The 13,779-nt window shown below is 32.5% G+C and overlaps 1 protein-coding gene across 1 annotated transcript; it reads right to left on the minus strand.

Moving 5' to 3' along the window:
* Nucleotides 1-733: 733 nt before the first annotated feature.
* On the minus strand, nt 734-13,266 carry LOC144838425 (next to BRCA1 gene 1 protein-like). The gene is made up of 18 exons (XM_078693778.1): nt 13,020-13,266; nt 12,638-12,700; nt 11,761-11,779; nt 10,442-11,019; nt 9,226-9,322; nt 8,652-8,724; nt 8,261-8,434; nt 7,858-8,061; nt 7,497-7,626; nt 6,878-7,156; nt 6,207-6,420; nt 5,670-5,825; nt 5,319-5,381; nt 5,006-5,142; nt 4,541-4,759; nt 3,970-4,259; nt 3,610-3,715; nt 734-3,390 (listed from the first exon to the last, which is right to left on the minus strand). The coding sequence occupies exons 1-18, from the start codon at nt 13,113-13,115 to the stop codon at nt 3,196-3,198; spliced, it is 3,093 nt and encodes a 1,030-aa protein (XP_078549904.1). The 5' UTR covers nt 13,116-13,266; the 3' UTR covers nt 734-3,195.
* Between the last annotated feature and the right edge of the window lie 513 nt (nt 13,267-13,779).

Consider the following 13,779-nt stretch of genomic DNA (forward strand, 5'->3'; position numbering starts at 1 on the left):
AGCATATTATCAATTATTGTAGGCTACGAACGCCAAAAAAATGAAAACGGTTATTATAGAAAAAGTACGTACACATCACGTACGTAACATCGAAGTTGCTGAGAAAAATGAGTTTTGACCAATCGCATTGTTCGTCACATTGTGACGTCATTTAAGAAGAAACTTTCCTCCAACAAAATTATCGTCTGCTGGCCTTTCCATTTTAATTCTCACTGAAAAAGATTTGAATTAATTTTATTTCTGACCATTTTCTGACACTACAGAAAAGGTAAGATCAATTTAGCTTTTTAATTAATATTCGTTAGATACAATTATAATGTAGTGATTCAATTTATTACTTTAAAAAACATGTTTTGTATGCTTTTCATGCCATGGTGGCTGAGGCTAAGTGTAGGCTAAGGTTATCTGCCTGCTCTAGCTACCCACCAGGACAATGTTCCACACCCTGGTCCTCCTCTAGTAGGCCTAAGTATATTTTGTATCCTAACTCTTAAAAATCACCTTACCCATAGCCTTTTAGTAAATAATTTAGTCTATCATAATCAATATTAATATGTAATCATTTCAATTTATTATTAATTAGTACTGTGGGTGGTTCATGTCAAAATATGGTTGAAACCTGACCAACAAACTGGCTCAAGCATACTTGCCTCTCCACCTTGACAGAACAGTGCTTATTGAGATTTATGAAAACAACTAAACTCAAAATATAAAGACATTTTTGACACAAATATATATTTTATATTTTTTTTTATTTTGAAAAGTCCATAATCCTTTTTCACGCTATCATGCATTGACTGTTGTCAATTAAATAATATAATCTATTATCATTCATACACTTAGTATATTCCTACTCAAATCAACTCATTCATGATCACCCTAAACCCACAACCAAACTTGAACTTAAGTTTTTGCTCAAACCTTAATTAACATTGAATATTCTACCACCTAGCACAATGCTTTTTACCACAAACGTTTTGACACACTGATTTTGTTTTGAATTACCTTTAAATATTTCTGTTGATTTTTTATATCACTAAAATGCATCATCACACATAATCTCACATAGCAATGGAAACACTTTTTTTTCTTTACATAGGATAACACAAAAATATAAATTTTAAGATCTATCACCCCCTCAGCATGCAAACAATGTTAAAGCTAACATACTTTCAAAACGCAAAATGCTATAAAATTTCCATAATTTTATAAACGAACAACTGATAAGTTTACACTCAGTTTTAATTTTATCACGCATGCACTAATTTTCATACAACATATATCAAAAATTAAATTTAAATATTCTCAAAATTATTCTAAATAGCTGAAATGGAGATTTGGATATTACAATCACTATCCACTAATTTAACCAATCTCAAAATCAAACCTCTGCATAATTACGCATTCTTTAGCCTTTCATTAAGCATTTCAAACTTTCATAAGTCAGGCCAACCATTTCCAGTTTAGCTCAAATTGAGTTTATCTAGTTTATATACTTCTTTACCATTAAAGGGCACTAGCCAATCAAATGTCATAAAATCTAAGGAATCCAAGTAGAGCCAGGTTATTGGAGTGAATCTACATCCACATTTTTGGCTACATATTTATCTAAATTGTGCAAAATAATTAACTTTTAACACACGTTTACAGTTTTTAAATTTAAAACAGCATTTCTTGAAGTGACAATGTTTTCTTACTATATAACATCAGCAAAAGTTGTTACATCACCATACATCTTTTTCTCACACAAATGAACACTGAACTATTTAAGACTAGTGCTCATAAGATAAATTATGCTCGTATATAAATTACATCTATTTTTGGCATATTTACATTGTTTCATTGCAAAATGTTTTTTAAAATCTATGTTTTACAACAAAGTAAAACCATCCACGTTCAGTTATGACATCATTCAAAATCAACTAATCAGCAACAAGCAAGTACCTCAAAAATCATTCACTACTGCAAATACATATCTTAATTCTTAACACATGCTAACATACCAATTCCTTTAAAATATTTCTTACAAATGGCTGTAATTATTACATATTCAACTGCTTTATATTAATTGGAAGGTAGGCTCCTATCTCATACAGTGTCTATTGGAACATATATGAAAAGTATTTACTAAAGCTCTGTCTAGACTACCAACCTAGTTTAACACAAAAAAAGATATGATGTTATCGTGTCCATATATGGGCACATCACATTTTTTTATCACAAAGTTTGATAGTGTAGACAGAGCTTTACAGTTCTCCTATGAACCATAGTACCATGTCATGTAGCCAAACTATGGCTTAAGCTGCCAACGTGGTGTTGTAGTCGGACGTAATGCCTATATAGAACAAGTTGCTTATACAAAATGAAACGAGAGAGTAATAATAGCATAACTTCATATGTACTACTAATACTGTGTAAATACTTCAAGGACTGACTATTCTATATTATAGAATGTGTTATATAATATCATATTTATCAATAATAAGCAGTGTACATGTGCATAAGATATTTTTCAATGTGTTAATTATTATCCTATTAATGTTCACAGTTTCCTAATAGTCAGAAACACTGAATTTGTAATTTTTCTTATCATCTTAATTCAAAACTTTTAAACCAATAGAGGAAACAAATATTCTAATTAAAAAAAAGTCAAATGTTTTTGTTACCAATCAAACTTAATTTTCTTTTTTGGATACTCCCATTAAACAAATAATTCTACCTAAAATAATTTTATAAACAAATTGTTTAGTAAAGAACCCAAAAAATGTATATAATATACAGGAAAAAATACATACTTATGAACATGGAAATCTAGTAGTACAATCATTTGAGGGAATTCATACAAACAGCTATTTAATAATCTAAAATATGAATTAATGATAATGTTCCAATTAATGAATAAACACATTTTTGAGTAAGTAACATGATCTTAATACATACTGAATATGTTGTCTTGTTAGTATTAATGTGACTATCCACTAACACAATAATTATATCAAGAAATAGTGAGGGGTACACAGTGACCTCCTTCACTCCATAGACTATCAGTAAATGTAAATAACGACACAACAATCATCTCTCTCACTTGACCACTTTATATTATACAGTATATATCATAATATTCATGATATGAATTAAGTAAACAGAAAATTAAATCTATTAAAATATATTTAAATTATTTTTTCTTGTCATCTTCTAATGTCTTGTGCCTGACCAGTCTTGGTCTTCACCAGCAAGAAGAGCCTGTACCGTCAAATGGATATTGTCTTCAAACTTTGTCAACAATCGGCTGTTTTGTTCTCGGTTTCCGAATCCCATTTCCAGGAGTTGATCCATGGCGGACGTGTAGTGTACTTGGTCACGAGTGAAGTTGCGAGCTGGTTTCTCATCCTGTAAGAGAAATGTAACCATTTAAGATATAATAAGCCAAGATTATAAAGTGCAAATTGAAATTCTGGCCAATGAGATTTATTAGTCTTTAAGGGCCTTTCACACCTGCTCTGGTTTCAAATAAAAATTGTGTCTTGTGTATTTTGTTTTTACGATACAACTGGTGGTTACATGCCAATTGAGTAAAAATTCAAACTTGTATATAAACTATATACTTACACAAACCTGTTGTGTTCCAAACAAAGCTTGGACTGAGCTAGCAGCCCCATCATAGACCTGTTTGGCGATGATACTAGCAATTGAAGCGGCACGCACTGTAGCAACACTACAAAAGAAAAGGAAAAATACACTAATAATCCATGAATGAAATTGAGCCATTCCTTTGTAAACATATACAGTGTATTAGTACATCACTGTGCCATCATAAAACTGTTTCATTTAACATTTATATTCGTTTATATATTGTTTCACTGTTGTTGGTAATTTTGCAATTGTATGTACACTCCATTCATTGTTGATTGTCACTTGTAATTTATGATTACAGATTTCTTATGTTTAGTCATTTTTAAATAAACATACCCAAGTAAGTCCATTGGGTCGTGTTCATCATACACATCTCGTCTTGCTTCGTTAACTGTTGATATTCCCTCATCTTGGGGATTCTCCTCGTTGTTTTCATCATCATTGTTTTCATCCTCCTCTTCATTATTATCATCTTCCTCGTCATCATTATTGTCGGTTGTTTCGCTATCATCATCACTCGATGCTTGCATGTTTTCAGTCGTCTCAGCAGTATCATGGAACGTTTCTTCCTCTTCCTGTAAGATTTCAGTAATAGCACCCTCAACATTTTTCACTTCTTCAGGCACCTAAAAAGGACCAAGCATCAAACCATCATAAAATATACAAGAGAAATCATACTCTAATGTATCTAAAACAATTTGTGCACTAAAGGCTTTCAAACTATGGCATACACAAATATGCATGTTTTCCATACCATACCTGTGTACCCTTTCCCTATTCGGTTGTTACTGTCAATCTGGCAATCTTTTTTTCTATGTTATGCCTTTCATACCTAATATAATCTATGGGATGCAGTTGGTGCCAAAATTGTTCAGAAAAATATAGTATAGAATGAAGGATTTCTTACAATTATATCCTCAATAATAATATTACTCTTTATCTGGTGCAGTTGTGTATCATTGATTATTAGCGTAGCAGGAGTAACGATAGGAGTCAATGGAACTGTATGGATGTCTTGTGATGTGCAGAGGATCTCATCAACATCTTTTACGGGTAGCTCTATGACCTCAGTGCTGTCGGTGGTGCATGCTGATTCGCTGCGAGATCTGACCATTGAAGATCCAGCCTAAATAGTCAAAATAAATATTTACTGAAGTAAGTAAATAGTTTGTAACAATTTTGGAATGCATTTTGTTTAGGTTTTAGATATTAACACATGCATTTTTACAGCTATATTTTTAAAAAAACAGAGTTTATTTAATATAAGGTCCAAAAATACAAAAACATTGTAAAACCAGACTTTAGGAAAAGATTGACATTTTGGGCTAAGTTTATAAAATTTAGGTTTAGCAACACTAAATTATGCACTTGCCTGAGAGGCAACAGAATCCCTTCTGATAGTCATAGATGATGTGATTGGAATATCGGTGTTGAAACAATCTGGCAGAGGTACAACAATAAAATCCTCTAGTAAATCTTCTGAGCATGTGCTTAAAACATCACAATCATCTGAAATACAACAAAATATAGAATTAATATACTAGTCATGTTAATGTCAGTTAAAACTGTTATTGAGAGGCTTTTTCCACCTTGGTTTCCATTACAATTCTGAATTATTTTTTTTTCTCTTTGTGCCTTCCATACTTATCATATTCAAAGATATCATCAATTTCTTATTTACTTACTATGATTATCAATATTGCCAGTCTCTCCTTTTTCAGAGCTGATTATTTCCACTTCATCAGTAGCTGGTAAGATAAAAAAAAATTGAAAAAAGTTATTGATAGCATACTGTTAAAAAGTTCCTAACAAGGATCTTTTTGATTGGATGACTAAGAAGCCAACCCAGATCCTGGCTCCAGCTCAAAGCCAATACCAGTGCTTGTGTCTACCTTATTCAGGGCTTTCAGTCTTGACAATCAAAGCTTTAGTATAGTACTATTCTGGTTTACTCTTTCTTTCTGGGGTAAATCCAGATTTTTGTTGGCATGGTGGTCCTATAGAAAATTGAAATCTCCCCAATATAATAGACTTACCAGGTGTGCTGTCATCTGCTTTAGCTGCCTCTTCTTCAACAATCTTTGGGTCAGATTTGGTTTCTGTCTCACCCTCAAGGTCAAACACGCAAGTATCTGGCAGAGTAAACTGTTGGTCATGCGTTTGTGGGACAGGTGATATGCAAGGGGTCAAACCTAAAACAACAAAACAAGATGTTCATTCATCTAATTATCAGAATATTCAAAATAATTTACATATAAACTTATAAATTACAATATAAGTGGTTTTCAAAGTTTGTGTTACTTTTTGAGTTAATATTACTCTACTCAGAGGTTAAAGGCCCATATTGATTTATCCAGGTAAGTTAGACACGCAAGAGATTGTAGGTAGATTTTAGGAATCTTGTTAGGGAATCTCAAAGAGGCTTTTATAGGAATAGTAAAGCTCCTGGGCCTTTTTTGAGGGAGGATTTGGTATTAGTAATAACAATCTCAACTCATTGCTATTAATTAGACATTATTTCAATCATGGAGGAAATATTTCCTCCATATTTTGATGCACATACAAGAACTCACCAATTGGAGTATTGTTAGGAGTAGCAGTGGATGCTGGTCTGCCACCACTCTCATTTCTGTCTGTGATTTTCAACATTTCAAATGAGAGGATGTCTTGGGCAGTTAGGAGTTCAGACGATACCACCTGTGTCGTCTCTTGTGGGCTGATCTGAAGACGTGCAACCGCTGTTGCTGCCAGGTCAGTATCCGTATCCCTAATCGACTCATCAATAATCTATGCGGGATAAAATAGCGTTTATATATCACAGATATATAATTAAGAATTTATTGGGCCGTATGGACATTCATCAGCTGGTATTTGATGTCCAAAATAATAGAGCACAAATACAGTACAAAAGGAATATATGGTTGCATTTTATACTTCTAAGATGTTTGTCTGATCTTAGTATGTGCCTTAATTTCCTAATGTGCGATTTTGCCAATAAAAAACAGTCACCAATTAGAGTCTCTACATATAATACACAGTCATATCCTAACCTATGTTATGGACTAAAGGGTCTTTTACACCTGGTCTGGCACCGGCAAATCAAATCAAACATAAATTGTTTGTTTTCATGCGGCTGCGCATATCGATTGGTGAATAGCCACATGGAGCATTAAGTGGTGTTGCAGTAGATTGATTTTCAACCAAAAGAAAAAATAATCTATGCAATGCAATAACAGTAACGTACCAGATTGCGTTGCACATCTTGTTTTACTATCACTGGTTCAACGACCTCTTCCTTGACCTCCAAAATCTCTTGAGGATCCACTACTATACGACACCAGACACGCTGTCCAAATTGCTGGCTACGGCCACGGTGAGTCAAACGCCAGTGGCTCTCGTAATCGCCTGGTGAAATTGGCGCCAGAAACTCGACACTGACACACCCTTCTTCATTGGTTTTCAAGGATGGGACATTGACGAGTGGAGTTGAGATTAGAGGAATGTTACCCCACTGATATTGCAACTGTTGAAATAGAATGAAACAACACCATAACAATCAAATTTAAGAACTATAATATAACACATTGATTCACCATAGATGGATACATTGGTAGTACAGTAGAACCTCTATTAAGGGATATCTTCATGAGCCAACAAAGTGTCCCCTTAATAATAATAGAGGCATGTCCCCTTAATAATAATAGAGGCGTGTCTCCTTAATATTAATAGGGGCGTGTCCCCTGAATAAGGGTTGGCCATATTTCCTATCATGTCATGTGAAGTATCCCCTAAATATTGGTTTCTGTCAGAATAGAGGTGTACCAAAGGGGTGCTACATTACTACCAATCATTGAACTACATACCTGTGTTAAGGTATCCCAGTTCACATCACCTGTGTTCTTAATAGTCCAGTTCTTAATGAACTTAGTTCCTGGTTGTAGATGGCTGCCATCTGGTATGTTAGCATGAGCAACAAACACAGCATCCATTTTACTATCAAAACAAGGAATTTGTAAATTATTGTATTTTATTACTATTTAGAAGGCTTGTCAATAGTTTTATTATGTTTCTTTATTAAGACAAACAATCTTTGACTTTCATTAATTTAATTTATTTTTTAACAAAAACATCAGGGACTTCTAAAGAGTCAATGAAGCTCTATGGCTCAATAGGTCAGCAGTGGCGCCTTAATAATTTAATCCAAGAAAGAATTGGCAAAATTACCTCATATGGGATTTTCCCTCATCCAACTCTGTAGTTGCACTGTCCACTATGATCCGAACTTTCTTCTCAGAGAACTGTTCAATTTTCTCACGTTTTGTGGGTGAAAGGCCAACACAGATTTCAGCTTGTCGCTTCATCTTTTTCATCTTTAGTTTTTTAGCTTTTTCTGCTTTACGGGCAGCTCTCTGTTCTCTTTTCCTTAGCCTGATAAAATAGAAACAAATACTGTAAAACAAATCCTTTAGAACAAAGTTATTTACAGAACAATTGATGAAAAAGAGTGGAATATTGTTGTTATTGGTCCTGAACTGAAAACAATCAGGCTGACTCAGAATGGTTTCCAGAATACTTTTAGTACTTTTTTCAGATTTGTAAATTCTAGTTTTGTCTGTATATTCCGTACCTTTCCTCGTAAGACTCTCCATATATGGAATGCTTGATGAGTGGTGCTCGTTTCCCGTCATAACGCAGTCCGACTCCTGACACCGGCCGTCTGATTTTCACAAACACATGATCAGGGTTATGTATGGAATCAATCAACTCGCACGTTTCACAAAGATCAAAGTCTTCACAATTACTGCAGAAAAAAAAGACTTGTAAATATTACTTATCTTAAAACTTGGTTCGCTCTTGGATGCAACACAAGGATGTAGATGCAATAATTTGACCAATAAGCAACAACCCATCAATGCATAATTATTCGCATTGTACCTAAGTTAATAGTGACCTTTTTCATAGCAGCTGCTGTGTAGGTTTTTGGAAGTTTATCTTACTACAATGCTTACTTTACTCACCCACATTTGTAGCGAATACCAACAATTTGATTATTACATCCATCACAGATAATACCTCTATGAATGCATATTACTGCAATTAAAAAATAATTTTTATATGAATTGAAGAATAATGTACTGGATGTAAAAAAATAAATCCAAGCCAGGGCTTTTATTTAAGTGTACATAGTGGTGGAACCAAACAGGAATAGATTTTATATCAAATCTATTCAAGGTGAAACAAAACAGGAAAGAAATCATGAAAATTAAAACTCGCCACAGATTCAGGATAAGTCAATTAATCTTAGTTTCTAGTTCATGCATAAGACCTATCTGGGAAAACTGTGAGTCTTGAATATACATAAACAAATACCATAAACAATGCATGAATGTACCACTTTACAACCGGTATAATCTTAATGACACTACCTACAAACACTATCAGTGCCGCATTGAAACCTAACAAAATTGTATAAGGGCTCCATGTATGTTCAAGTCACTGATCTGTGTCTGTATTCACCAATCAAACTTACCATAGGCAAAAAGAAACACACTTACAATTTCAAATTATTATTTTTTTCAAATTGGTACTAACCTTGGTTGGATGTTGGTGTTACAGGAGTTGAACCTGGACTGGTGTCAACAGCACCTTGCAGCCCATCCAGTACACCCTTAACAACATCTGATGTAATCTGTAAAAAGCAAAATATACAATGAATGCTGACATAGATAAATAACATAACATATCCTGACTGATAAAAGATGTACTTTAATATGTTTGAGAGTGCTTAAAGGTTCTTTCAGGTAGGCTCAAACTTCAACCCTATCCTTTAACTACCTTATATGACAGAGTATATCCCAGGGGCTTAGGTATAACATTTGGCGAAATTCTAGGGTGAAACCTATTCTCACTAAAAAGTCTTGTATTTAATTTTAGCCTAGATTAGGTAATAGAATACTTTATAAAATAATCTAATATATATAAACTACTCAAATTTAGAAAAATGAAAATAAAAACATTGTTTCTGATTTCGATTAAATTTTAAAGATAATTTAACATGATGGAAAGTAACGATCATTACTGGATGTTAACCTACCTATCTATAATAGAAACATTCACTTAGAATGTTAACCACAGGAAGGGCATATATTACTATTCACTCTAACATGCACATGAGTCAGGATGTAACATAGTTATTGCACAACCTCTGATGAGGATGTGAAATTGCTTGAATTTAAGGGAACTAATGGAAATCTAATTAAAATTTTCGTCACATTTTCATGGTATTCATGGTTGAATATATGCTAGATTTCAACTAATAATGGTTACTGGGTATTTAAAATGTGATTATTTTAAATACTTGTTCATTTGTTGTGCCATATTTGCATAAATTACTCATTTGGAAGAAGCCATGTATATTAAATCTTCATAAAGTAGAAGAGAAGTATTATTATTTTCCATATGGTTGCATAAATTAGCCACAAAAAATGAATATGGAAAAGTGTTTTTTATTCATTTATTATACCGTTCATAATTTTCTAAAATCAAAATACTTTTGGCATTTTTATATTCCAATACTTTGTGGCAAATGGCCACCAAAAATACAATTTTTTTATTTTTTTGACAGTACTATTCTACATCTAACTTGCATAAATAAATTTAAAAATAAAATTATATTTATATTTTACCACTACATTTATTAATATTTATTCATATTTCACAGATTGTAATAATGATTAATTTTGAGATTTACCTCCAAATTAATTATATTTTATATGTAAATTGAAATCTGATATCACTTTAATCTTACCTTGGACTTTTCCTTGCTGAACCACTGAGGAGCTACCTCATCATGTACCAGTGCAAATGCAGTGTCCTTTCTTGGCTTAGGAATAGGTGCCACCACAGGCTCTGGCATAAGCTCTTCAAACTCCTTATCACATGGCTTAATCGCCTCCAGCTTCGTAGGTCTTGCCATGAACTGGCCAACATTTGATGCTAGTTTGGCGTAATAATCTGAAGTTAGCTTAGGCTTGGTTGTAGAGGTCTTCTTACAAGGCATATCAGACACCTTAGACTGGGTAGTAGTAGTAGTGGTGCCTGTGTGTGGCATGGGTTGGCTTGTCCAGAACATACCAGCATTTGTTGCCAAGTTTGCGTAGTGGTCTGGTGATGGTTTACTTGGTCGGCCACGTGGAGCTAGACGACGTCTTGGTGGAACTGCTTTCCTTTCAATTTTCACAGGAACAGGCTTTACACCGTTCATATCTGGACTTCTATCACAATGGTCTACTATTGGCTTATCTTCTCCTACTTCTTTATCAATTATCATTATACGAATGACGTCTTCACATTTTCTGGAAACCTTAAGAGCCTCCTGAAACTCATCTGAAATAAAGATTCACATCCTTGTATATTATACTTTAATATTATATATTGATCGTTTTCTATAACCCTATCAATAATAAATTGACGATATTTGTATTTATAACCCGTCAATTATTAATTATCAATCTATTGGAAATCTAAAATGTGACTAAATTAAAAATGTGTCTAGGATATATAGAATTATGAATTTTCTCTCACGTGGGACAAAATTCAACATTTATTGACTGTTTTAAAAGCCAAACTTTAAATATATAAGGCCTACATTCATAAAAATGCAGATTAAAAAAACATCGAGTGGATAGTGTAGTACAGTATCATCAACTACTTAGCAATAAGAACATCTCAAAAGCAAGTGTTTTATGTTATATAAGTAACAGTATACTAAAGGTTTAAATGCAAGCCAGCCATCCAGGGTATAATAACAAAGTGGACCCTGGATGTGATCTCAAATAAGTCTTAATAACTTGTTTTGCAATAAATGAAACTCATCTGATTCTTCCTGACAATAATCAGGTTTATCAAATTCTTCCTTGTCTGGAAGTGTCTCCATTTTTTTCTAGTTGTTTATTATAGATGTGATATTTTAAATTCATGTAAATTTTCTAATGGTTAGTATAGTAATTACTAATTAATATATCTTTAGAAGAGACTACTATCGCAGTTTGGATTTTAAATCTAATTAAAATATTTGCTAAACTCATAATTATTAAATGTTTAACATATTAAAACATAGTATCTTACCTTCACAGTTAATAGTGACCTGGAGAAAAAAATGCATATTTAATTAGTTTTAAATGCATAAATCTAATGCATAAATCATGCATTATAATATTCACTTAAAGGGACATTTTCATTAATTAGCAATAACTGCTTACCATTCTCAATTTGGAGTACTATAAGAAACAGTGAGTTTTGTACTGCATTTACTTGCTCACCATTTTATGAATGTGTAGCTAGCAATAGGTGGTATAGCATAGGCAAATTCTACACTCTCGAAAATGTCCACAAAGAATAAAACTAAATTTTCTATTGGGAAACAGATTTCTATTCAAACAAAGCAGTTTTTATTGTACTGTATGAAAGGTACTTTACAGTAACTAATATGTATTATTAATGATAATATATGTGACAAAAAGAGATCATTTGTGAACATAGCAAATCACATTCTGCACTTTATTGTCTGAAACTAAATTATGTTTTTTATTACTAACAAATTCTAAATAAAAGTAAATTGTAAAGTCTTTCGAAATTCTTTTGAAACATTTAAAGGGCCAGTTAAAATTTAATTTATTCAAAATTATCAGCCCTTAATTGTTTAAAAAAATCTTGACGGCGGGTCGCCAATCACAAAATAAATATTGCTATTCGCCGACCAGGTGACCATTTAGCATGAGAAAATGTATGATCAGATTTTATTAATTTTCATAATTAGAGTCTAGACAAGTATAGACAGTAACTTGAAAACAAATACAGTGAAAAATGTCCCTGCTGTTTTTAAAATTCCCTTGGCATTATTGCAAAAGAATACGTTTTTTAATTTAAATATTTGTTATATTTATCAAATTTCAAAATAGTGTTTTAATAAATAGAAATAAAATCTAAATAAATTAAACCGTACCTTATCATTTTCATTGTCAATGTATTTCACTGTAATGTTATTCACTTCAAACCCACATTCCAGCTGTAAGTAAATTAACAATTGTAAAGTTAATCATTAAAATATTATTAAATTTATAAATTTAATAACATATGTTATGAGTCTGTGAAAATAATATCACAGAATATTCTCCTCACTACTCACACTACTGTAGCTAGGCAAATGTATTAAATTAATTCATCTGTTTGAGAATGCCTGTTAGCAGTTTAAGGATTCCGCAGTTTAATATTGACTAATTAATATTGTTTTCATTCGTGACAATAAATAGCTAACCAGACGCAATAATATCCGCCGGACAAACGCATCCTTCCCCTCTACTTCTGTGCTAGAGAGGTAGACTTACCATTGCTTTAAAATCGATCCATTTTGTTGAATAGGGCAATGATATGATGTTACTATCCCCTCCAAAAAGCACTTCAGCAGCAAAATTCTGAGACATTCTTGTATCTGAAAATCCGCTTTAGATGCACATTAATAAAATAGAAACAAATATAACCAATTATTTTGCACAAATAGACCAACTACGACATATTAATCCAACTCTTTATTATTAGTTAGCCTGCAAATTCATCATGGCCGATAATATTTACCTTGGGAGAAAAACCACGTCACTCTGTTTATGTAAACGTCATAACAAACCGTATTAAAATAGATCCAATGTTTCGACTAAATATTTTCATATAAACTAACTTTATATTATCCTATTTCAATACTATCATTATGTAAAATCGTAACAAATATGAATATAGCATTTTCTGTGCTTATATCGTCCGAAATTGATAGCGATAATGGCGGAATAATATTGGTAAGTGGGACTTTCCCAAAATAAGCATGACGTAATATTTGTGTATCAGAGGTTTCGAGATGATGAGCAGCCGTCACGTCTAAATGCATCACTAACCAATGACTTTAACAATAGACTGGTTTATGATGGTTTATTAGTTTTTACCTGTATGAAAACGCCACCTACTTAATGGTGTTTATTGATTTAATTACAAAATACAGTACTGTGTATAACAATAATACTCTATTTATTGTCTTTTCATACGTATTTCATACATTTTTAAACAACATATACCCGGGAAGGGATGATACTGTAATTT

This window comes from Antedon bifida, chromosome 1, assembly GCF_963402885.1.
Source record: "Antedon bifida chromosome 1, ecAntBifi1.1, whole genome shotgun sequence".
Taxonomy (NCBI): domain Eukaryota; kingdom Metazoa; phylum Echinodermata; class Crinoidea; order Comatulida; family Antedonidae; genus Antedon; species Antedon bifida.